The sequence below is a fragment of the Aythya ferina genome (assembly GCF_964211825.1).
Source record: "Aythya ferina genome assembly, chromosome: 1".
NCBI lineage: Eukaryota > Metazoa > Chordata > Aves > Anseriformes > Anatidae > Aythya > Aythya ferina.
The window spans coordinates 27766244-27790501 of NC_140296.1; the positions used below are offsets into that span (position 1 = coordinate 27766244).

At 48.9% G+C, this 24258-nt stretch overlaps 1 protein-coding gene across 2 annotated transcripts; it reads right to left on the bottom strand.

Moving 5' to 3' along the window:
- Nucleotides 1–1208: 1208 nt before the first annotated feature.
- On the bottom strand, nt 1209–24236 carry THSD1 (thrombospondin type 1 domain containing 1). 2 transcript variants are annotated; one of them, XM_084506328.1, is made up of 6 exons: nt 24032–24236; nt 20429–20528; nt 18844–18982; nt 12999–13958; nt 5882–6040; nt 1209–3503 (listed from the first exon to the last, which is right to left on the bottom strand). In XM_084506328.1, exons 3-6 carry the CDS (start codon nt 18899–18901, stop codon nt 2143–2145), a joined length of 2538 nt encoding a protein of 845 aa, XP_084362454.1. In that variant the 5' UTR covers nt 18902–18982; nt 20429–20528; nt 24032–24236; the 3' UTR covers nt 1209–2142. The 2 variants fall into 2 exon arrangements, with proteins under 2 accessions (XP_084362454.1, XP_084362453.1); XM_084506327.1 differs by lacking the exon at nt 24032–24236 and having other exon boundaries at nt 20345–20528.
- Nucleotides 24237–24258: the final 22 nt, after the last annotated feature.

Here is a 24258-nt window from a genome sequence, read left to right on the forward strand (position 1 = left end):
TTATTTCCATGGCTCGAGCTGTCCTGAAGACAATGCAGACGTGAATAGTCGGTGTAAAATTTGATTTGGTTCCTCTGCTTTCTCAAGCAGTTAAGCCCCGTTCTCACTCATTCCCAATGACTGAAAATGAACACCAGTGAGCAATGGGCCCGTGCTCCAGCGAGGTGTGCTCCTACAGCCCATGTCCCAGCGAGACCGCACCGGTGAAGGGCTAGGGAAGCAGGGTAAAGATCACAGCCAGGTGAAACTCACCTCTGCGTGGCGGAAATCAGCTGCACTGTGCCCTGTGTTACACTGTGTCTTCCTGAATGTTGCTGTGCCCCACGTTTGATCACTCATTTCTCAGGGGTCTCCTGCGCCGAGGCTCACCATGGCTGTGAGTACGCCTCGCAGTGCTGTAGCTCTGCAGCTGACAGGTCACTGCTTCAGGGCAAACACGCTGCACACAGCCACATTCACCTCAGCACAAGAGTAGTAAGTAAGCTAAGCAGTAAGTGCTTTAGAGGGCTGATTTCCAGCTCATTTAAGTCAATTTAAAGACTGGTTATGTTTGATTAGCTCTGGTCCTCAAGCATGGATGTGTTCTAAAAGGCTTTCAGAGGCACTTCAAGCTGACAATTAATGGCAACACGGCGCTGCTGCTGACCCTGCTGCCTCTCAGCACCCCCAGAGCCAGATCCTGTGCTCTGGCAGCAGCTGGAAAGCGTCACCCATCGAGAAAGCTGCTCCAGCTGCTGAGCCTGGCTCTGGCGGCCAAACGCTGAGGTGCTGGCTCCTCCCTTGGCCCTCCCATCAAAATCAGTCTCCATCTGGGAGAGTTTTCTGAAGGCTGACAGTTCTCTGCCTGAGCCTACCTTCCCTCGTTCCATCCTCCACTGCCAGCACCTTTTCTTTCAGTGACTGTGCCCAGCAGCACTCCCCTTCTCCTTGCAAACTCTCTGAAGAGGCTGAACCCTAACAAACGGCAAGCAAATTCTCTGAGTCATTCTCGCTGGCCCGAGCTCTGTCTCTGCTGTCAACTGGGGCTTCAACCCAGCTCTGAATACTTGCAGCAGTGTGTAATCGCCGATTTTTTAAACTCTGATTTTAAAGCAGGAAAAAAACAACGTAACATTTGGGCTTCACCTTAAGATTCTCTGGGAATCATCAGACATCAAGCCCCTATCCTTTGTGTTTGCAAACCTGGTGTTCATGAAATAAACGTGCTGTTTGTTGGTTTTGTTCATAATTTATTTTGAGCTTGCTGCAGTAGCATTATTGTCCATTCGTTTACACACACACAAAAATGAAATGCTTAATAAAGGCGAAGACGCTTACAGAAAGGCTGTGGGATGAAACACTTCTCTTCCTGCCTTTTACAGGTGCCGAAATGCTCCAATAACATTTCTGAGGGCTAAAATTTGATCATCAATTTTTGTTGCACTTCCCAATAGCCTGCTCTTTTCTACCCTTTTCCTAGAAATATTTGCACATCACTGTATTTTCTTGGAATAAATACTGGCAGAAAGAAAATATCAGTCTCGAGTAATGAAAAACACCCCCTCAGTGTTAAGTTCTCCCCAAATGTTCAGTGCTTGCACTTTCATCCGACCACAGCACCACGAGACTTATCTGAACAGTTACAGCCAATCAACACAGTTCAATAATGACCACAAAAACGATGGAAACTGCTCACAACTTGGGGTTTGTGTTTCCTAAATGGGAAAGGATTCACTAATTGGGAGAGACGTTTGAGGATGCTGGACAACGGATCTTTTAGGATACCGTAATCTATGAGCATGAGGTTTCCACAAGGTGAAAAAGGCCAGATCAATGGGATTTGTTTTGTAGGATGTATGAAATGTGACTGCTTTATGCAATAAACCCCCGTGGGTTATTCCCGTGTCATGCCTTCACTGGCACAAGCTTTCCCAGGGTATGACGTGCGTACTGTTAGGTACACACATACAAAAAAATAATTACACAGAAGCACTTTCCAGTAACAAGGAAGGAATGCGTTCCCACAAGTCAGACTTTGGGAATTCCCTCCTTCTCCAAGTGGAGGGAACACAATTCCCACTGCTCCTTCCCTCGGAAGCCAGCAGGCTCTGCAGATCCTCTCCTGCACGCGCCCCTCCCGCAGGGCTGCACCGAGCCCCTCACTCAGATCACCAGCTTCTCGATGCTTAAAGTACTCGTTTCGTCCTCTTCGTTCGAGCCAAAATACCCAGGCAGGTCGATCATCTGTTGCTCTGCCTCGGTTAAACCGAAGGTGGTGTTATCATAAAAGGCAAACTCAGGGTCCAAGGGGAAGCTCTGGCACTTGTCCTTTCGGTACTGGGCGGGGCTGATCGTTAGGCCCCTCTGGTAATTATCTTTGCCAGCTGAGCCCGCTTCCTTCCGCCACTCACCTTTGGGGTTGGGCGAAGGGCCCCGCTTGCCCCGGCCGCCCTCGGGCTTTTCAGCTGCCCTCTCCTGCCCGGCGGGCTGGCGGTCAGCAGTGGGATCCGTTTTCTTCCCCGGGGGACATGCCCTGTGGTGGCACTTGGTGCTGCGGCCCTGCGGCTCGCCGTGGGGCTGATCCAGCTTGTCGCCAGTGGGGTGGGCGCTCCTCAGCTTTGGTCGTGCTCTGTCTTCCAAGCCCTGCTCCCACGTTCTGGTCCTGGGGTTGTAAAGAGGGGTCTGCCGGGGGGTGAGGGTGGACATGCTTCTCTCCCTGAAGGGCCTGGCCTTCTTGGTTTCGTGGAAGCTGGCCGTTCTCCTGAACTGCGGGTTCCTGGGGCAGCCCCTCTCCGACGCCTCCCCTCTGCTGTCCTGGTGTTTGAAATGAGCTCTCCTCACCAAGGTCTGCGTGGGGCTCAGCGCGGGATTGGCCTGGGAGAAGGGGAAATCCAGCCTCGGGTTGCAGCCCTCCGCCGGGAATTTGGGCTGAGCAGGCGGATGGTCCAGAAACGGGGACTTGAGCCGAAATTTGTTGGCCGCGGCCTCCTCTGGGTTCTCGGCACTCAGGGGAAGCATTGTGCTGGCACCAACAACCGTGTCCGTCAGGGGGTTCTGAGAGACGTGGTACACCTTGGTGGTCTCGGTCAGGCCCTTCTTCTTCATCTCCTTCAGCTGCTGCTGCGCGAGGCGGTAGCTGAAGATCGGGGGGATTATTTTTTGGGCATTCGGCTGAAAGCTCTCGCTCCCGGAGACCTCATCTTCCTGGGCAAACTGGAGGCTTCGCCTGTAGGTCAGAGGAATGTTAACGGGGGCGTCCCCTCCCTCGGTGAAGCTGTCCCGCTGCTTGCTGCCCTGGCAAATGTTCTCCTCGTCGGAGTTTTTCCGAAAGCCAGGGGAGTGGACGGAGTTGCGGCGCACAGCGGCGCTGCACTTCTGAGCTTTGCAGAGCTTCCTCCACAGGGTGATGAGGACAGTGGCAAAGATGATGAACAAGCACAAGGAGATGCCCGTGATGGTCACGATGTTGTTTGCTTTCTGGTCCTCTCCCGGCTGGACAGAAGGCGGGGTGGAAGGTTTGACAGCTGTAACAAAGAGCACACGTGTCTGTCAGCAGAGCTGCACCGTCATCAGCATTTGGGTATTTTAGGATGGCTACTACAAAGCAAAACTAATTAATACAGTACAGTAAGATTTGCTCATTGTAAACGACTTCCTACTGATCACTTTGAACTGGCAGGAACAGATCACTCACTTTAAACCAAGGGGCCCGCAGACCTTCCAGATGTAATCGTTACCTTTGCCTGTTCTGCCCTTTCCAGAAGACACTCCTACATTTGTGTAAAATGGGATAATAATACTTGCCCTCCTTTACAAAGTACATCGAGATCTCCTGGTGAGAAGTGCTGCAAAGGGGTAAAAATAACCCTAGTGATGCTAGTCGTCCAGGTATCACTTCAAAATTATTTTTAGGATGGCTTAAGGAAGCGTGAGAATTATTGACTTGTGAGCTCTGCAGTTTGAAGCGAGCACTGGCAGTGGAAGTGGAACTTTTCAGAGCAGCCATCTGGGGGTGCTTCTTCAGCTGCTGCCCGGTGTTGGCCCCCGCAGAGGACAAAAACCTTTCCAATGATCAGAAGGATCCTAACTGAGGTCCTACTGATGTGGTGCCGTGGGCATTCTGGTATTAGGGCTCTTCTGTTGTGAACTGGAGACTGATCTTCGAAAGGGAACACTCTGCTACCTGGAAACAGCAACAGCTCAAAGCTTTTCACGGCCCTAGTTAAACCTCTCACCTGTACGTTACACCACATGTGGGTGTCAAGAGACAGTCATAAAGCTGTGAGCTCAAACCAAACCACTTCACAACCTTGCCCCAGTCCCTAGTTTTATCCAGAACCCACAGCTTCCCATCAGGGTTACGGACAGTCTATCAAGTGTGCAGGATGTCTTGCACTGACAAACACAGGCCAGAAGGTCCCAGGCTGCTACAATAACGGGTGAGCTGGAGGCCCATTTCTTTGAGTCAGGGCTGTAAGACGGCCCCAAGACCTTTGAAAAACCCTGCCATGATCCTAAGTTTGATCTTCACTTCACTCTGAGACATCAGCACAAAGAACAACGTCGCTGCCTGTTGAATATTTTCTGAGGGTCCCTAAAACTGACACTCAGCCCAGAGAACAAGGAGCACTGCTGCTCCGAGCTCAAGAGAGAAGGCTGGACCCACATTTGCCCTGTTCAGTAGCGCCGGTGCAGAGCAATTCATTCATTGCTCACCCTTCTCTCAGCCCCCTTTTCTCTCAGTTATTTATCAAGGACCCGGTTTTCTATCTGTAATGCACATTGTGCTACATCACCCGGAGTAGAAAGTTAGCAGCAAGGTTTGAACCTGGATGTAGTTCCCCAGGTTTGCTCCTCTTGCCACCCGACCTCCCGCTGCCCTCGGGCCGTTCCCTGCTTTCCTTTCTTCAGCCATTTGCTCCATCTGCTGGACTGATGGCTGCAGTGAGAGCGGCGCCACAGCCTGCTCCGGGAAGGGGTGGGCAGCTGGGGGAGTTCAATCAACCAGCCACTTCAGGATTTCTTGACCCCTCTGGCAGGTGATACAAGGCACAGAGCAGGAGAGCTCAGTAGCACCTCTAGAAAAACACCACCTAACCCGTGGATTTTCTCCGGTGTCACCATTGCCCTCAGCACTCTGATGGAGATTGGCACAGAAAAGACAGGCGGCCCTAGAGCAGGGTATGAGCTTTAAACTGTGCCCCTAAACATCTGAGTTGTTCCTCTCTGCTGACACTTGCAGCTTGGCAATGTAAGCAAACCTGCACAGCCAGCATTTTCTAGTGATGAAAAGCAGCAGAAACCTTAACAAGGATCTGTTAAAACATCTCAAGTGCTGCACGAAAATTGACAAAATGAAAAATCTGCCTCGATGGAATATATTCTGCACAGCCCTGATTGCCTCCCATCCCCACCCCTGCCAGGCTGTGGCACACGAAGGCACTGGAGCCTGTAGATCATTCAGTGTCTGAGCAGGCAGACCTTTGGGCTCTCCCACCAGAGCAAAGAAAATTTGAAAGGTGATTACGAAACAGCACAGGAAACAGAGAAGTGGCAGAGCAGATTCAGCTAGAAAAAACAGGAGGTCCTGTGCTGGAGACACCGGAGAACTTCTCAGCATCAGCTACTGTCACGAATCCCACCATACCACGCGTTTCAGGAATTACACACATCTAAAGCTCTTTTACAGATAGTCTCAGTGCTGGCAGCAGACTTTTCCACACCTGTTCCAAAGTACACCGAAAATACACGCCTCCTCTAGTTGCAAGCCAGAAAATTACATTTTTAACAGATTTCCACTGCCCGGAATCTTTAACCCGTGATTGAGATTCTGTTCCCCTGGCCTTGAGATCTCTCCCAAACCCTCAGCCATCACGAGGCCGGTGACAGCAGAGCTACGCACCCAGACAATCCTCCAGGGAGCAGGAGGAGGTCTCTCTCGGAGGTCCAGCGCAGCCTGGGTTCGCCGGCGAGGAGGTGAGGCACTCTCGGAAGCGCTCCCGGACTCCATCTCCGCAGGTGACGCTGCAGGGGCTCCAGGGCTGCCACAGGCTCCACGTCTCTGCAAACACACAAGCTCACGGCAATGAGGAACGCGTCCGCCTCCCCCCTAAAGACAAAGAAGGCATCGAACTGTCTCCTCTCATTCAAGAAAAGCAATAGATAACCCAACAACGCAAACTGCAACACCAAAAGAGCAAGAGGATCCAGGGACCTGCTCCCGTTCCCATCAGTCTGGGGCACGGCTCCCGCTTCTGCTTTCCTCTCCTCGCCCCGCGCGGCACTGCAGGAGCTGCCCGCAACAACAGCGGATGGAAATTAACCCACAAATCTTTTTAACAGCTTCCTAATTTATATATTCATAAAGCCCAATCCCTACCTGACAAATACTGCTTTTACAGCAGAACAGCTCCACTGACTCGAGCGTTAGTTACTCCTGATTTGTGTGATTGGGAAGGGAGGAGAAGCCTACGAGACCTAATGAAGAGGCAATCCTGCTTTTCCTCTTTGTGATCTTCTTAGCACACAAACGTGTTATTGAGTCGTTCCTCTGACAGCTTTACGGGTCCCTGTTGCTTTATTGCTCATACAGAGGCAATTAACTCCAGATGAAATTTCACAGGTTTATTTGTTTTACTTTAAGCGGAGGCAGGCTCAGGTTCTGATGCCAACTCGGATGCTGTCGTGTTTTAAATGCAATCCCTTTTTTGCTTAGGTCCCATACTCATCCTGTGCTCAGCACTCAAACTTCAGAGCAGTGAGGACCCCGAGACAGAAAGGGACCATCCCTGCCCACACCTGTGATGCTGAGACAGGACAGTATCTTAAAATCCCAAAACAAGGGATGAGTCCAGGTGAAGGACAGGTACCCTGGGAACTGTCCTGTGGGTCAGTCCACTCAACGGCCTGGCTTTAAAACGTATCAGGAAGAGAAACAACAGCCCAGTCGCTCCATTTCCCTGCTCGGAGGTAAAACAGAAAATCCGATAAATCACAAAAAGCAAATTAGATTTCTCTTCTTAATAATTTATGGTTGCTACTGCCAACACGGGTCATGATGTTTGATTTTATTAGCTAGTTGCTCTGCTGCTGGGATGCCACAGCGCTGCCCATCAGCGAGCAGTTTGTGATGTTCCAGGACCAGACAGTGCTTGGTGACTGGAAACGGCTTTGGGATTTCACCTTATATTGTCTGCTCTATTCGTAGCCTGCTATTACTTTTTAAAGTCCCTAACAACAAATAAATACAGGCGTTATTTAATAAATGTCACATTGTAACTGTGCTGGGCCTTGCCCTACAAACTTTTGTGGGCACGCCAGCGTGAAGGAACGTCCCTGTGAGCAGCGTGAGAGAACCTGCGGGGCTCCTTGCCCACACGAAGCCACCCACGTGCCTGGCAGGATGGGGCCCGGAGGTTTTCAGCTGCCAGCCAGGGCTGTAAGGCACGTGCAGGCACGTCGGTGAGGATGCAGGGTGGAGAAGGTCTGCCTGGCCTCGCACACAGCACGGACATCGACAGCCAACCGATCCCTCTTCCAAAAGACCAGCAGCTGGGGGTGTCACGGTGTCCTTCCTGATATCACGACGGACTCCAGCGGTGCCCCCAGCCCTGGCAGAGGGAGGCTGTGAGCTTTAACGTACATTTAGGCTGGGTCATTTTCTAATTTTGATGTCAAACCGATGATGTGCCTGTTGCTCTGAGGCACTTTTCACTGACTTCAGCTTCAGCAGAAGGCGCAGAGTTCCTCAGCTCTTGGCATCCATAGCTCTGGGGCAACGATTGTGCGCCTTCGGCAGCAGGTGAGCAGGAAATGCTCCAGCTCCCGTGAAAGAGGAGATTTAAACCCTGCAACCCGCTCTGCAACCTCCTGCAATTACCAGCATGTGAAAGAAAATGAAGTGTAGTTGATTCTCCCCCAAGGAAACGAAATAATTAACCTCCATTTAAGAGAGACAGATCCAAAGCGCCAGGGGAAGAAAGCAGCCGGTACGTACTGCAAAGCAGCTCTAAGAAGTGTCAGCTTTTCTCACAGGCAACTGAGGAATCAATTATCGACGTGAAGATATCTAACTGATGAGTTAAGTTTGGAAGAGCTGGCAGATCTGCCAACGGGAAAGATAAACGCAATTAACTTGTGTTAATTGGTGCTCTGCGTAAGCAGCTCTCCCCAAAATCCTCTGTTTCAGCCTCAGCAGGGCCGTGAGGCTGCGGTGCTGTCCCGCAGCACAGCCGGTGCGGGATGCTCGGCATCACCCTGCCACAGCAGGTAGGTCAAAGCGCTCCAAGACCAGTAACGTGGGATAAAATCACTCATTATTTACAGGCCCATGCAAAAACCTGCTAGCCTGGGGGCCTGCAGGCTACGTATGGAAGCTGAGAGCAGTTTCTAGGTCCTGCGAGCAGGCGTGGTGGTGTTTGGGTAAGAGCTGGGAAACAAACTGTCCTTCTCAGCCATCCCGTGCTCCTCTGTTTGCCTGGAAAGAAAGCCCGGGTGCACTGAAACGGTGGCATGCTCCGACAGGTCGCTCATTTGGACAACGAATGGCCGATCAGCCTCTTGAAAGAAGAAAACCCAGACTCTGCCTGGGCTAATTACAGTCTTTTCCCCACAGACAACTTGAAGAATCGCAGGGGCACTGTCCGAAATCTTTTCTCAGGAGCTCTCCCGGCGAGTCCCCAGCACCCCGTTTGTTCCTCACATGCCGGGGATGCGGAGATGAAGGATTCGCTGCCACAAGCGGAGCAGGCTGGAGCACAAAGCCAGCCTCCCTGCACCAGGCTGCTTCTAAACAAATGCAAGGCAGAAATGGATTGAGGCAACAGAGCTAATTGGTTCCCAGATCCTCGCGCAGATAGCAGGCAGGGGCTGATTCACGCCGCCTTCCGCAGGGAGCAAGAGTTTGATGCAAGCCTTGTGCCCACGCCCGGCCCCTAGATACTCCGTACTGCACACGCAGGGACTGCTGCTCCCTCCAGAAAAGCTTTTCCTACCTTCTTTCCCTCTGCTGGCAACAGCTCTGCTTGTGCCCTGTGGACCTTCCCATGTATTTTCTGACAGATAGCAAAAATCAGATGGGAGAGAAGGCAACAAAACTCATCCCCGCTGACAGCGAGCGCAGCAGGCTTCGTTAGGATTTACACCGGGGTTGAAACTGGGTTTGGGAGTGTAACTAAGAACTGTAAGAAAAAAAATAATTCATTAACACTGGAAATACGAATAAAATGTGCCTGTTTATATGGCATAGCACTACTAATTTTATCAGAGCCATCCCGACTGACTCCAGCCAGACACCGAGCAGGACGTGGGACATCGTCCTGAGGAGAGCCCAGGTCCCACTGCTGGGGTCGCTCCAATCCCAACCGTGCAAAGCACGGGCTAACGGGTTGAAATGAATGAGGGCAGAGCCACGCTTCTGCTGCTGGCTAAAACGACCCAGCAGAGCTTTCTTTCTCAGACATTCAGCTCATTCAGTCAGACGTGGGGAAAATCTCAGCCGCGCGGCTCTCTCTGAGTCACCTCCGTGCCGAGGTGAATGAGGTGACTCACGGCGCTGTTATTTCTTCACAGGTTCCCCAGCTGCAGTCTACAGAAAGCTCCACGAGCACGGGCTCACGTTTGATAAACGCACTCCCTATGTTGAATAGATTCGCAGCCTTGGAAAACACAGGGTTGTGGGGTTTTTTTTGGTGATACTTGTTCTGAAGCTGACGGCCCCTGCTGGAAGAGCTGCTGTTCTGGCCTGCCCAGGGTCACCAGAAGCCTTCTCCTTCCTCCTCCAGGCACCAGACAGATTCCTCTTCCACGGGCTGTCCCAAGCCTGCCAGGGATGAGGGATAAAGAGCTGGATCGACGAAGGGTCAGGAAAATAACTGATGCCCGATCTATGGAAAGCAGGTGTTGCAAAATCACCTTTATCTCATCAGCTGTGGTTTGGAGGAAGATAATTTTAATGATTTAGGAGCTTTCATCTTTTACAAGGGAGTATCTTTGTTTCATAATGACAGAGCATACGCTAAACAGAGGAAGAGCTGGCGGAGTGACAGGTTTGATATGCAATTGTCAACAGAAAATCATCACTGAGCGGGAATGCATCTGGAGAGATTTCAAAGGGATAAGGGTAATGTTTGGTGCTACACAACGCCTGCCTCGGTGACAGGAAAATAAATAGAAAATCGTTATTGAGACAATATGTCGCTGCTGTGATGGCTCGAGGAGACAGCGCAACTGCACGGAGCAATGTGGGCTCCGTGGCAAGTTAGGACAACTCACAGAAAGTGGAGAAATCAGCCAAATGCAAAACGCAGGCAGAAGGAATAGAGGCTGTACCCACAGAATAGGCTGCGGAACTGAAAGGTCATGTGCAAGAACAGCTCAAGGCTTTCCAGGGTGAAAGCGACGGCAAAATCAGCTAGGGCATCTGTGGGAGTAGGCGCAGAGGAGCAGGAAGCAGGGAGCTCGGTGAGAGTGCTACTGCTCCAACGGCATCAGGGAGGAGGACGGTAGAAGGTGACACCCAAACTTGTGTTGTCAAGTAAAAAGGATTGCTAAAAGGAATAGAAATGGGGCCCAAAAGAGCCAGAACATTAATCAAACCCTTTCAATTAAAGCCTCGATCTGTTCAGCTTATCAAACAGAACACTGAGGTTATCTGGGAGGACCGACACAATTTGGATGCGCCAACGCCTTGCGGGGGAAGCCGATGGGTAGCAGACAGCTGCCTCGTCTGGCAGAGAGCAGCAGAGCAAGAGCCCCTCGCTGCAGGCTGAAGCTAGATGAGCTTCGTTAAGAAATGCACCTCATTTCCTTTGCCCTGCCACAGGGCTCAGGAAAATCCCTCCTGCAGCCCCCAAAGGCCACGGAGGTTCAGGAGGTTCCCCCTGCTTCGGGCTGCCGCGCTCCGCCCCAAACACCCCGCTCCTCTCGGTGCTGCCTGGGGGCTTTGAAGTCTCACGGATACGGCCGCGGAGGCAGACGTGCTGCTAATTAATTTCGGGTTGACATTTTCTTTATGGCGACGTGGTGTCGCTTTCATCGGCTCCATCGACGTGACACTTCCAACTTGCCAGCTGTTGACTTGAAGGCGTTCTCCACGAGCAGCCTGACTCCTTTCGGCTGCCGCTGCGGGGATGGGGCTAACGTGCAGCTCCGGGAAACAAAGCGACTCGCGGGCGTTGCTCAAGGTGGATTGCAACAATTAAAACCAGGCAAAGATCGGGCGCAGAAGCATAGCTGTGTCATATCCTACTTATTCATCTGTCAGGGCAATTAGCTAGATAGTATCTGTGTGCCATATAAATACCACCCAAGCACAGAGAAAGAAAGAGAGTTCTCTCTTCCTTTTTCCTGGAGAATTATCTCGATGAAGGAAGCGTGCTTTCATTTTTAGGTGGACTTCCCTGTGCCAAAGCCCGAGAGCACCAACGGAGAACACAGAGATGGAAAGTTAAGCTGCAGAGAAGAACTACGTACCTGGCTTGGCATGTGCTGAAAACAGAGGTCATTCCTAGTACAGAGCGTTAATTAAAGAGCTCACAACGTCAGAATTAATGAAGTAGCACAAACCACACAACGCTAGAAACCTAGTTTAGGTAGGCTGTGTCTGGCCCACGTCCTGTGCTCCTGGTCTCCTGATCATCCCACTCGGAGGTGCAAGGACCCTGTTTTGGCTCGAGCTGCACTTCCTCTGCAGGAAGCCCAGGGTGGGGATGCGCAGAACACATCTCCAGCCTTTCAACCCAAGCTCTTTGAAGCGTGCCCATGGGAGAGACTAATTCATAACTTAGGGATGCAAGCCTGCTCCAGGACTTCAGAGCATTTACTTTTCTCTTCCAGGATGTGGGCAACACAACCTAAGCCAACCCCAATCCCCTTGTGCACACGCAGCCCATCCCTTGCTACAGTTTTCTACAAACCAGAGGACATTTGGCTCCTCTGCCATGCTACGGTGCTTTGAAGACCCCGCCAAACCACGGACTACTACCCCCAAGAGCCCATGAGGCTACACCTATGTAAGTTGTAGAGATAAAAAATAAAACAGGACTGAGAAACGGGCTCAAGTTCTGTCTTGTGACCACCTTTAACTATGATCAGTCCTACTCCTGGACGTGGTGTTGGCTTCTGCCAACCAGCCCTCTCCCAGAGCATGCCTGGACACAGCCAAAGGACTCCACAGACCACACAGACTCTGTCCCCACACGGCAGGTTGTATGAATCTAATATTTTCTTGGAAGAAAAGAGCTTAGCTCTATGGATGTGACCCATAGTGTGGCAGGTGGCTTTATGGGTCAGGAAATGCAGTGTGGCCTGTTTTAAGCAGCAGCAGCAGAAACATGGCTTGAAAAGCTGCTGCAAAACCCCTCCAGCTGCCCAACGGACACAAGAGTGTCTTTCGCTACGGCCAACTCTTGATTCATGTCATCAAAATTTGTCTATCTAGCAGGTAGGATTCTAAACTCCCACAGCAAACAGGGTAGAGCCAGGAAGGAATTCAGCCAGGCAAGGATTCAGCCCCTGTATCTTCTCTGCCCATCTCCGGATGGGATGAATCACCCCTGGGAGATGTCTGCCTCTCTCAACTCAACAGCAAGGCAGCTACTTCGTGTTGGACATTGGGCTTCTAGACAGTTAAATGCAGTACAGATGTCTGCAGTGGGCCAGATCTACTGTGGTAGCTACTTAAATCACTCAGAAAGCCAAGTTTCAGCTTTACTGGAACTAGATAAATCCATCATTCAAAAGGTCCCAAGCAGTTTGGGTTGGTACTTAGCCTTAAATTTACGTAGTTTTGAGCTATCACTGTGGCATTTGTTACCAAACGTCCTTGTGTACGCCTCTAAACAAGTCTACTCCATTTTGCTCCCATCTGTATATGCCTTTACAATTATTTTTGCCAGTGCAGAAGACCCAAAAGGCAGCTATTCAATAAGAGACACTACAATCAAACCGATTTATCGCTACCCATGCTGGCTGGGAAGAGTGCTGATTCCTGCTAAAAGAAAACAAACGTCGGTACAAACCCATATTCCTTTGGATCATCATACACTCCTTAACTCTGGGTGGGAAATGGCTTCGGTTTGAGAAATTATAGAGGTCAAAGCAGTATTTGTTCTTCCCCACGTCAAACAAAGTGCAGTTAAATTCTGTCCTGTTGTCTCCTGGGTGAAGGGTGTTCTCATAGAGCCAAGATGTTCTTAGAGTGGGATGCCTGAGAGCCTCTTTATAGACGACGATTTTGCCACCGCCAGACGTGCACGGTGGCGAGACGACGAAGACCTGAAGCAAAGTTCTGCACACCGCTTCTGGTGCCACAACCAGTCTGTACCCGAATTTGTGGAGGAGATCTATGGGTCCCATGGAGGCAATAAGGGAACGTGTCGCTGACGATTTCAGTAAGACGGTGATGTAAGGTTCTTGACCAACAGGCGGGCAATCAAACTCGACCCACTGGGAGCTGGACAGCGGGATTCCTTTGCTAGTTCTGACACCCAGCATCTCGTCAGAGCTGACTCTCCCTAGTTCATAAAGGGCACTGGTGAAGATCACCTCCAGCGACACCGCCGTCTTGTTCACGGCACACAGGTGCTCGTTTGTAAAAAGCCCAACCTGAAGGGAGCTTCCAGGCAGCTCCGAGGTCCTGTTCAAGTCGATGTGAAATACCGGCCACTCCACGCGGAGGGTGGGCGCTCCTCCACTCGCAGCAGCACTGCTATTACCGCTGGGAGAGCCCATCCTGAACAAAAAGTCCCCGGCACTCATGAAATAGAAACACTCAAACTCTACCATCCCCTGGGACTGGTTGACGGGAAGCTGTTTTCTTGCGATGATCTCGTTGGTGCTGGCATCCAGCAAGAGGATGGAGAGGTTCTCTGCCGTCACATTCCCACCGCCGTGGTGCCGATATTCCACAGACACCGTGTCGTTGCTGAAGGCTACATGACCCGGGCGCTCCAACAGGAGGTACTCCGCCTCACCCAGCACTGAAAGGAAAACAGCGTTAAAAAACAGAGGCACAACGGATTGCTTACGTAACTCACAGAAGAAAATACATATTTATAAAGTGGGTATTTAAGAAATCGCGCTCAAACTTTTAAAAGGGAATCAGATCACCAAAAAAAAAAGTTGTAACTAGAGCAATTAAAGCTCTTTGTGCAGGGATGTGATTTGGAACGGCTCAAAGTTCACTGTAGCAACACGCTCAGGAAGGTTAAAAACGAGGCTTCAAAAAAAAAAAAAAAAAAGAAGCATTCACAGAAAACGTCATTTCGAGGGATAGACCATGCAAATCTCAACTTCTTTCACTCGTAGATTCCTAAAGCCCACTTCACAGGGGCCAGCTGTTCTACTTATTTTAGCAAAAACAAAAAAGCAGTAGTTTCTTAATACAGAAACATGAAAAATGTCCCTCAAATTAAATAAAATAGAAAGTCTGCATGATGCTTTTTGAAGCCTCTTCTCTTGCTCTGTCTTATGAATCTTTCATTTTGCTCATTTGCATCACAGAGACACTTGAGTGAAAGAGCTGAAAATAACAGTGATGGTGACTGCAGCACTTTTCTTGTCTCAGATGTGGTGCAACATGTCTAAATGACATCACTTCATTATAAATGGCACCGGCTTTTTGAACGCACTTCTTGCATGACCATGTTTGTGCAGGTTGCCAAATTATCCCGAGACATGCTGTAACTAGTGGGGATAGATGATATCTGAAGCACTGGATTGAGAAGATCACATTTCTCTTCTCAGCTCAGCTAGCTTTTCTGCATTGCTTGAAACTTAAGGATTTCAGACGTAGAAAGGTTACCCGAAAAAAGGGAACTGCATACATTTACTCCAGATACAGAACGTGCTGTGAGACATCTTTATGTAATAAATCGTCTGGAAAAAGGCTTCTGAGGCTTGGATGGAAGGTGCTATGTATCTGTGAGACTTCAGTTGAAGCAATACTTCAGTAAGAAGTATCGACTAACAATACTTTGACTTGTTCAATCTGTTACATCTGTCTTCAGATTACCTCTCAGAAAGCTGTGCTGGAAAAACACTGCAAGTGCCAAGGCAAGCACTCAGCATTTGGGAGCAGCAGGACTCATCTCACAGAATACAAGACAACTACCACTGCGAGCTTCAATTTGACTTCGTCCCCTTGGATTCACTTTCCTGTCAGCAGAGAAAATTTTCAGGAAGCAATTCATCTGAGCAGCTGTAGCCATTTACATCAGCCTGCACCACAGCAGCCTATTACTCTTCGCCAGCTGCAACGGGCGGCTAAAATAACCAGCTCCAACCACATCCCTGATGTCTGAAGGAAGGTTGTAGGCACGGCTTTACACATATAAATCATGTGTATGCCCTTACATACATGTGCTGTAAGTCAGCCTTTCATTTGCATGAGTCAATACCAATTTTTTCCACAAGATCCTGCTTCGTTTGGCAGATGGATGGTGCCCGTTACCAGAGGGCTCTTTTAGTCTCATCCTTCCATGGGTGGCCCCATGTATTATTGACTGCACACCATCCCAAATCCATCCTGATAAGACAGAATTATTCACTTCCCCCATGGACTCTTCTGTTGTGCTCCTATCATAGTGTATGGGTATATTAGAAATATTTTGTCCCTGCAATGGCCCTGAAAGATGAGGAAATGTCACCATCCTTTAGTGTGTTAGGAACCAGGGCACAGACACAAAGGTGAAAACTTGTCAAATATCAACTCAACAACTACCTGGGCCTCTCCGAACTACCTGGCCTTTCTCACTTCTGTGCTGGGCGGGCGGCTGAGCACTGGCCCAGGCTGCCCAGAGAGGCTGTGGGGTCTGCTCCTGGGAGAGCGGCATAAGGCGCCTGCACGGGGTTGGAGCAGAGGGCCTCCAGAGGTTCCTCACAACCTCAACAATTCAACTCCAGCAAGTTCTCACCCTTTTTGCTCACCTCCAGCACACCAGCAAGGGGAGCAGAGAGCACAGAACAAGCACCTCCAGGGCCTGACATTACAAACACGGGGAAAGCTGCTGCCCTGGGCAGCACAGTTGTTTGGCAAGAGGAGCCAAAGGGAGCTGGAGCATGCTCCACCCCGCAGAGAGGTTTGTTGTTAACTCATCTGCAAGGACTTACATATGGACCAAGTCTGACCACATCCTCGTACAGGCAAGAAAATGCATGTTCCAGAGCCTCGTGAGCTCTCTAACATGAAGTTCCCACGCCTGCACTAGAGTTTCCAAGCGAAATGGTTGCAAGTTGCTGGGTTTTTCTTTCTCTGAACGTGGGCAAAATGATGCATTTCTCTACAAAGGAATTGGCCAGATTCAACTTGGCTGAGATGTAATAAGGGAAAAAGAAATCAGGCCATGGCAAAAACCCAGCGTGAAAAATTTCAACTTCAGGCTTCAGATTTTCAACAAAATCCCTGATGTGATAGTAATGAAAAGCACTGATGTTTACACCTACCATTCTCCTCTCCTTACTCAGTTGCGCTATTTTTTATTTGGCCTGGCCCACACCAGAAGAAATAACAGCGCTGTGTGCGCGTGTGGGAGGACTGGAGAGAGGCCAGCGGACTGCCATGTAGCTCCCATCCACCCTAATATGGGTCACTTGGGAAGTGAGGGAAGTGAACATTCCTGCAGGATGCTGTTCCAGCACTGCAGAGCTCTGCCTGGCACCCCTCAGGTCACAGCACCCCTTCTCCCCTCGTTGTTTAATAACACAACTTCACGCTCACAGGTGGCCCACGTGGCAGTTTTCCACAATGCTCCACAAGTCGCCAGCCAGAAGCAGGCAGCTTCCACCGTGTGCTCCTTCAGCTGCCCTCCAGCCTCCTGTGCGTGCACGGCTCTGTCACAAGCCAAAACTTGGTCCCAGTTGTTTGGGCAGCCAGTCAGGGGCAGTTTTCAGGGCGTTTGTATATTTTTGGTTGCCATTACAATGGTCTCTCAGTGAATGGAGTCTGGCTGTGGCGCCAACAACCTGCCAGAGGAGCCTTTGCAAGAGCTCCCTCTTCAAAAGATCAAAAGGAAAATCCTTGTTTTTCTTCTGAAGAGTGAGAATTATTATTTGAGGGTGCTGTTCTGATATTTATTTATTTTTAATTGTGTTCAAGCCAGCTTGGGTTGTGATGTTGGCTTGTCAGCCATCAGCACAACAGAGCTACGAAGAACAAACACATCAGAAAAACTGGTAAGAAATGAGAATACCGAATACTGGTTTGTTGTATGCTAGAACCTTTTTTTTTTGTTTGTAGCATTACAGTGATTTTCCACAATATACTTGTTCAAACACAGTATTGGTGTAACATTTAGAAGAATATGAGGGAAATAGTTCTCTAAACAGTATGTACACGTGATACTCAAAGATGTGTACTCTTTGGAAGTTATTTTCAGAATTAGGGACTAGCTTTTCACTGGAAATAAGGGAAAAGATGATGCACCTGAAGCTTGCAACAGAGATTTAGCTCTTTAACTGCACCTTTTAATTACTCACTGTGCCACTCTCTATAAAGTTCCCAAACAATAGCTCTTACCTGTGAGTCAACTAGCTGTGAGTGCCTGCAGGACTGGCTCACCAAGAAGCCGTGGATATTGCAATCATTCACCTCACTTTCTGGATTAAGTGAATTCAAAACTTATCTTCACTGCGTTACCCACTCGGAGCACTGTTCTTAACTTAGCTAGCTAACTTTGTTTTATTAAAGCAACACGTGGTACTAAAAGCCACAGACAAGAGTTTCCATTTCTACTAGACTTGAGCTCATCTAAGAGAGGCCAATTCTAGGTTCTTGATAGTGTTCAGTGACCCCTTGTTCTAGAGTGGAGATGGAGCAAGAACAGAGGTACAGGTAGCTGAGCATATTTTCTCACGTACACAGGAAAAGCAAACTGCACACATTCTTGGTCCATTTCTTTCCATAACACCTTCTTTTAAATTATGAATGTAATTTTTGAAAACGTATTTACAAATTAAGAGTCCCATTTTCAGCATTTCTAAATCACTGTGCAGTAAGGAGTTGATCATCTTTGCAAACCTACCTTCTACTTAGTACGTTCTTGGAAAAGATAGATGCCCTGCCTGGGATTCCCCTCAGACTTGTAGCTGTCTAAGCTAAACGAGGTGTTTAATCTCCCTTGACAGCTGAAGGAGAGAAGGAGCTGCTTTCTCAACCCACACATCTCACACTGCAGGTGGGTTGGAGCTGCCCTCAAGATGTGCCATTTTGTGACTCAAACAACAGCGATTGCTTCAGACTAGCTGCCTCATTGTACATGACTGAAATTGAATGGGTATGAATCCCATCCCTTGGCTTCTTAGGTGGTCAGAGGAGAGAACACCTCGCTGTTCTCAAAAGTTCTGTGAGTCAACAGCTTAGGTCCATCAGATGGGGTCTCACACAGTCAGAGGAAGTTGCCTGCACCGTAGATGTTTCCACAGGTTCCTTTTATAGTTAACGGAGAGGAACGGGCAGCTGTATGTTGTGGTTCCTCCCCCCCCAGTACAGACACCTAAAATAGTCCTGGCTTCCAAGATACACGTTAAATGTTACGGAATACAAGTCTCAAAAGAGAGCAGAGCTCCTGTTACTGCTTCTGACACAGCCAGCCCCTTGATGATGCGCACAGAAATGTGCTCGTTTATCTTGTTTACTTCTCTGAGCAAATTCACAGCAGGAAAGGTTCCTGCTAGATCCAAAGGGGCAGCTTATGCAAGCCGAGCTGTCTTTTCCACCTACATTATTGCACAAGACCTCGACTATATTCTGTGCAATGGTGGCTTGCGGGACATTTTATTTCAGCGGATACCCTGCAAACAACACTGTCCAAAACCACTTTGTGAATATGCATCTCACAGTTTTCCCTTGAAAGCCCTAGTACTCACCGTAGTCACAGAGCACCACTAACAACAGATTTGAAAAATCTTTCAGCATCTGTTTCATTCTGACCAGTAGGATCCCAGGTCCTTTTACTCCTCATGTCCTTCTTCAGCTCCAAAGTGCAGGCACTTTTTTCAGGAACACCTGAAAGTTTAAAAAATTCAGCTGTGTTGACCTTGCTTTGTAAAATCCAAGAAGAAAGACATCCCACCAGTAAGAAAAAAAAACCTACACCATTAATTAACAGTTTTCTCTCATTTACCTAACCATTATTAATACTGGATCGATAGATAAGCCCAACTCCAATTTATTTTACATTTTCCCTCTTGAAATGTCAAGTCCTGAGACAGAACAGTAAGGACCTGTCACAACAATTTACCTTTGCACTGCAGTAACTGCTGTTGTGCATGTCTTACATTAAGATCAACACCCACAACTGCAAAGTATTTTATACAAAATGTAACTCTGACCTCAACACCTGTAGATACTGCGGGTTTATTGCTGCTACACAATTTAAACTGCCCTGTTTTTTGGGTCTAGTAATATTATTTAGTTATCTCACAGGCTCTGTAAAAGATCTGTAACTGCTTTTCATGTCATTCAGACTGATCTGCTGGAGAAAGTGCTAACTTCCAACTTTCCCTCCATCATTTTTTTAAGTTTACATTCTACATAGCATCGGTTATGCCAACAAAAATAGAGAACCTTTTGAAAAAGGTTTCACAATTTTATTTCAATGTGCTTTAAACCAGTCGTTACGAGTCTCATAGCAATCATATAAAACAGGCTGGAAGCAGAATGACAGCAGCAAAACCTACAGTTTGCTCCAGAAACAGAAGCAAGAGAGAATCAAAAAAGAGAAGATCGAGCTCAAAGGAGTCCTTCTCAAAATACGAGAATTGCTCTCTTTTGTATTGTACAGGAGTGTCTGAAAGTAAGCCTTACTGTGCTTACCGCCACTCAAACATGCAAGAAAATTCTTGTTCAGTTTACAACCCAATTTTATGAGAGAAAACTGGCACTGGAGCACGTGTAAGTTAGGAGAGGAAAAAAATTGCAGAACATAAACATAAAACGCAAGAAGTGGGCGTGACAAAGATCAGGTATGTTTTCAGGAATCACAAAAATAATGAGATATTTCAACAATAACATCGAGTTATTGACCTAAGGGTTGTTGACCTAAGATTCAGCCATTGTGCTATCTGAAAGCTTTTTAAATTGTTTTAGCTTCTTCACCCATCTTCTCTGTGCCAATTCTCTCTCCGGTTTCTCACAGACACTTAATTCAAGTGGTTGGAGAGTAATATCTAAGAAAAGATTAACAGGAGTATGCACAGCCTTGCCCAGCAAAGGCCCATTACAATAATAGCTGTACGTATTTACTGCGGAATCATCACCACCTGGCCCAGGAACTTGACAGGGCTCCAGAACGATTTAGGCAGTGACGCCGACACCCCAAACACCCCCAGTTTCATTCCCTGTGCTGTAAATTACAGGAAGACAAACCTTGTGGCTCCAGCCAGGGGCAGGCTGATGGCAGAGAGTGGTGGAGGGCCAGCCTGCTCCTAGGGGCTGCTGCTCCCTGCGTACTTCCTGAAGGGCTCCTGAGCTGGCTCTCCTCTGCAGCACGCGGCACCGGCTACCGGAGAGAGACGTGGTGTCCTGTCGGAGGCTTGATAGGCTGGTGGTCCTAGGGTTTAACCATTATTAACCATCATTAACCATTAATTGGGCATTTAAAGGAAAAAAAGAAAAAAGAAAAAGAAAAAAGAAACAACGAATAACAGTGATCCAAGAAAGAAAAAGCAGGTTTAAAAAAAATATTCGCAAGAGATGCTTTGGCCAACGGCATAATCACTCAAGGAAAACAGTAAGTAAGTTATATGGCACTGCTTGTAACTGTACTGAACTAGAGAAGGGACATAAAAATGCTTTATGGGCAGTAATCACAATGGTGCTGGATGCCTTAATGGGTCCTTTCCATCTCTGGTTTCCTTAGCTGCGTATTCTTCAAATGTCTTTTACAAATATTGGTTTTAGACAATCACGCAGCATCAGGTAAAATTCAAATCATCTTAATCCGAGCCTAATGAGAGACACAAAGCTAGGGAAGAAGGAATACATCCCAGGGAAGAAAGAAGGAAGATTGAGCAGGAGAATACTCCTGAGATAGCTGCCATACATTTTAATTTGCGCGTGTCAAGCTGACAGATGGAAACGCAGCATGGTTCATTAGACGGGGCACCGGAGTGAGGCGCAGGAGACCTGACTTCTGTTCCTATTTCTGCCACTGTCAGATGTATGATATTAGCAAATCGCATCATTAATCCGCCCCCCCTCCTCATCCCCCCTCTCCTGCTCTGTGTTTTTAGCAGAACTTTTCAGGAGAGGCTCCTTCTAAGCCAGTTTGCGGACACAGCCCAGCACCAGGGCCTTTGGGCATTTCATGAACCGGACCCCAACCCTTCTTCCCCTCTCCCCTTTCATCTGTGTTATCTTGGTTGGCTTAGGAAAAGGCTCTGGCGGGCAGTGCAGGCAACACCCAAGCTGCAACTGGAGCATTTGAAACGGCACCAAAACTAACTTCCATCAGGTGCCTCGCCAAGCCCAGCCCGGGGATACTTCTCCCTCTGCAGTCACTGGATGCAGCTGGAGTCCCCTGACTTTCTAACCTGGCTGAGGCTCCCCCGAACAAAGCCATGGTTAACATGCATGCACGAAGTCTCCCTGAGTTTTTACACCTTTGCCAGCTGATTTCTAATAGCAGCTTTTGACCTAAGAACTGCCCACCCATTTCTAGCATAGCATTCCTCCTCTCCTTCCCCTCTTTCTATCTCCTTGTGTCTGCTCCTCTCCAGTTTTCTCTCCCTCCACCCTGTTTGGTGCAAACGCTACACTGACCAAGCTTGGTTCACATCTCTTCCCCTTCAGCCACCTTCTTCCTACAATTCTTCCCTTTTTTTTTTTTTTCCCTTCTCAAAAACATCCCACTTCTTCACCTCCTGCCCCCAGCTCTATTGTTGTTCCCCTTCCAGCACCCGCAGAAAATCCTGCCTTTCTAGGCAGACAATGTATCTGAAGTGGTTTCTACGCTATGCAGATCTTTTACCTCGAGTTCATTAACTTGATGAGATGAGCAGCGATTGAACAGAGGCGGCTCTCAGGCTTTGAATAATTGGCTTTTTTAATTTATTACTTTGGTGGACAAGCGGGGACTAAGGCTCTATTGTGTGAGATGCAGCAGGCACACGGCAGCAGAAGAAGATGCTTTCTGTTCCACCAGACGGTATAATGGGCTAACTGGAAATGGAAGACTTCCTCTGCAAAGTGGATTGGAAAGGACAGATAAGGAGAGGATGAGCCATAAAGGGCCTTGGGAATGAAGACCAAGGGGCTCGTGTGTGAAGTAAATGACACAGGAAAACTTCGAGTCCCTGCTCTGCAACAGATTTCCTGTATGGTCTTGGTCTCATCACTTAGCTTTCCTCTGGCTCTTCACTGGAAATAGCACTTCACTGCCTGGTACAGGTATTTTGAGATGAAATCCACCAGGAACTGTGAGGCTTGTAGGCACTGCAGTGTCAGGAGCCGCGTCAGAACCAAAAATACAATTTTATTCACAACATTTTTTCTTCCCCAAATAAAGAAGTAATAGGACAGGTTACATACTGACTTAGTGCCACACACATTCACCTATTCAAATAATACCCCTATTTCTCTAGGTCACTAAAATTAATTATTCTGTACTCATTCTGGACAGTCCACAAGTTTTACAACAACAACAACACCGACTGGATTTATGACTTCCAGTAGGTTTTCCAGCAGTATCAAAGGCCACAGAACAGATCTGATGTTTCACAAACCAGTCAGCTCCTCAGGGTGCCACGACCCGCTGGTTTAGCACAGCTAACCAGTTCCTAGCTCCATCAATGCATCACTCAGCAACCATTCCCCGTTCACTGAGCAGAGGAGAGGCTGCAGTTAATAAGGGACCGTCAGGAATCAATCAGCTACCCCATGAACGAGAGTACAGATGCATTGGAGCCTGTATCTCACCCTGACCCCATGTACCCTTGGCCCTCCTCATTGCCAAGCCCCTGCAATGGGTTTTACAAGGGGTTTATAATTTATAAACATTTTGCAGTCACATTTGCAACCTGGAATTTGCACAATTGGGGTTATGCATGAGAGAGGCAGGCAGTCAGACAGCAACTCCAGTCCTGAAAGTCCCTAAATCCTCCCTACGTTTCCCTCGGGGAAGTGGCCAAGCAGCACCAGCAGCGAGGAAGAAGCGTGTATCCGCAACATTTCTGCGAATTTACGGTATTTTATCTGTCCGTCAGCAAAGAGATTAATTATTTTTGCTCGCCGCGCTGCGAGATGAGGCGGCTATTGAAGCCCTACCACCTGCTGGGAAGTTCAGCGCTGCTCATCTCCTCCTCCACCTCCCCACATGAAAGCGGGAGCCCCTCAGGTGCGCGTCACGTTTCATCCCAATCGCCTTATCCCAAATCCAGTCGCTGCTGACCACTCGCAGCGGTCACGGCCCAAACGGTGCCAATTCCTCCCGGGGAGGAATGGGGTTGAGGGAGAAGAGCACGGTACCTGTGTGTGCTGCCTGCCTCAGCAGGGATTTGGGCTGCCATCCTCACAGGCACCTTCCCTTCCTATTTACACATCAGACGGTTTCACGTCGCTGCCGGATAATGGCTTTATTAAAATCACGCGTCTACATTCGCCAGGCTGGATCTGACAGCGCTAGATCTCCCTGCGTGCAGGGGAGCGAATAATTAGCTGCTAAAGCCTGTTTTCATCCATATTTTAGGGCTGGGATGACAAAACCCCAGCCCCTACTGAGGACGGCTCAGCAAGCCAAGAGCTGGCCAGCAATGCCCAGCCCCTGAAACTGGAGGGCTACAGCGGAGCGAACACACGGACGAGCTTTACTTTGGAAAACGTGCGGCGAAAATAAGTTTACTAAGCATAAGGAGGCTTGGGGGAAGATGTCCGAGCGGTTAACAAGGAACGCACAGAAATTAAACACGTTAAGATACCTCATACACACCTCGTGGGGTAAGGGGCGAGCGCAGCCGTCTGCTCTCTGCATTCTCCCGTTTGATTAATTAATCATTAATATAATTTTCACGCTTAGGTGACGTTTTTCTGGTAAACCCGACCCCCGCAGAAGTTTACCTTGAGGAGCGGAGCAGCGGGCGCGGTGGCGACGCAGCCGAAATGCCGAGGAATCCGCTCGGGACGCCCTGCAGCCAGCCGCCTCCGGGGCTTCCCAGCGATCCCATACGAAGGCTTTTTTTTTAAATTTATTTATTTATTTGCCTGAGGTGGTGGTGGTGGCGGCGAAGGGCAGGAGGGCTGCGAGCCTCCCTCCCTCCTTCCCTCCCTCCCTCGGCCGGCGGGGC

Excerpts from the sequence above, each read along its gene's own strand:
- THSD1 (XM_084506328.1), bottom strand. The coding sequence starts at position 18,901 with ATGAAACAGATGCTGAAAGATTTTTCAAATCTGTTGTTAGTGGTGCTC. Across the intron at positions 6,041-12,998 it reads GATGATCCAAAGGAATATGG|AGACGTGGAGCCTGTGGCAG; the intron begins GTTTGTACCGAC and ends GTGTGTTTGCAG. Across the intron at positions 3,504-5,881 it reads CTCCCTGGAGGATTGTCTGG|CTGTCAAACCTTCCACCCCG; the intron begins GTGCGTAGCTCT and ends TCTTTGTTACAG.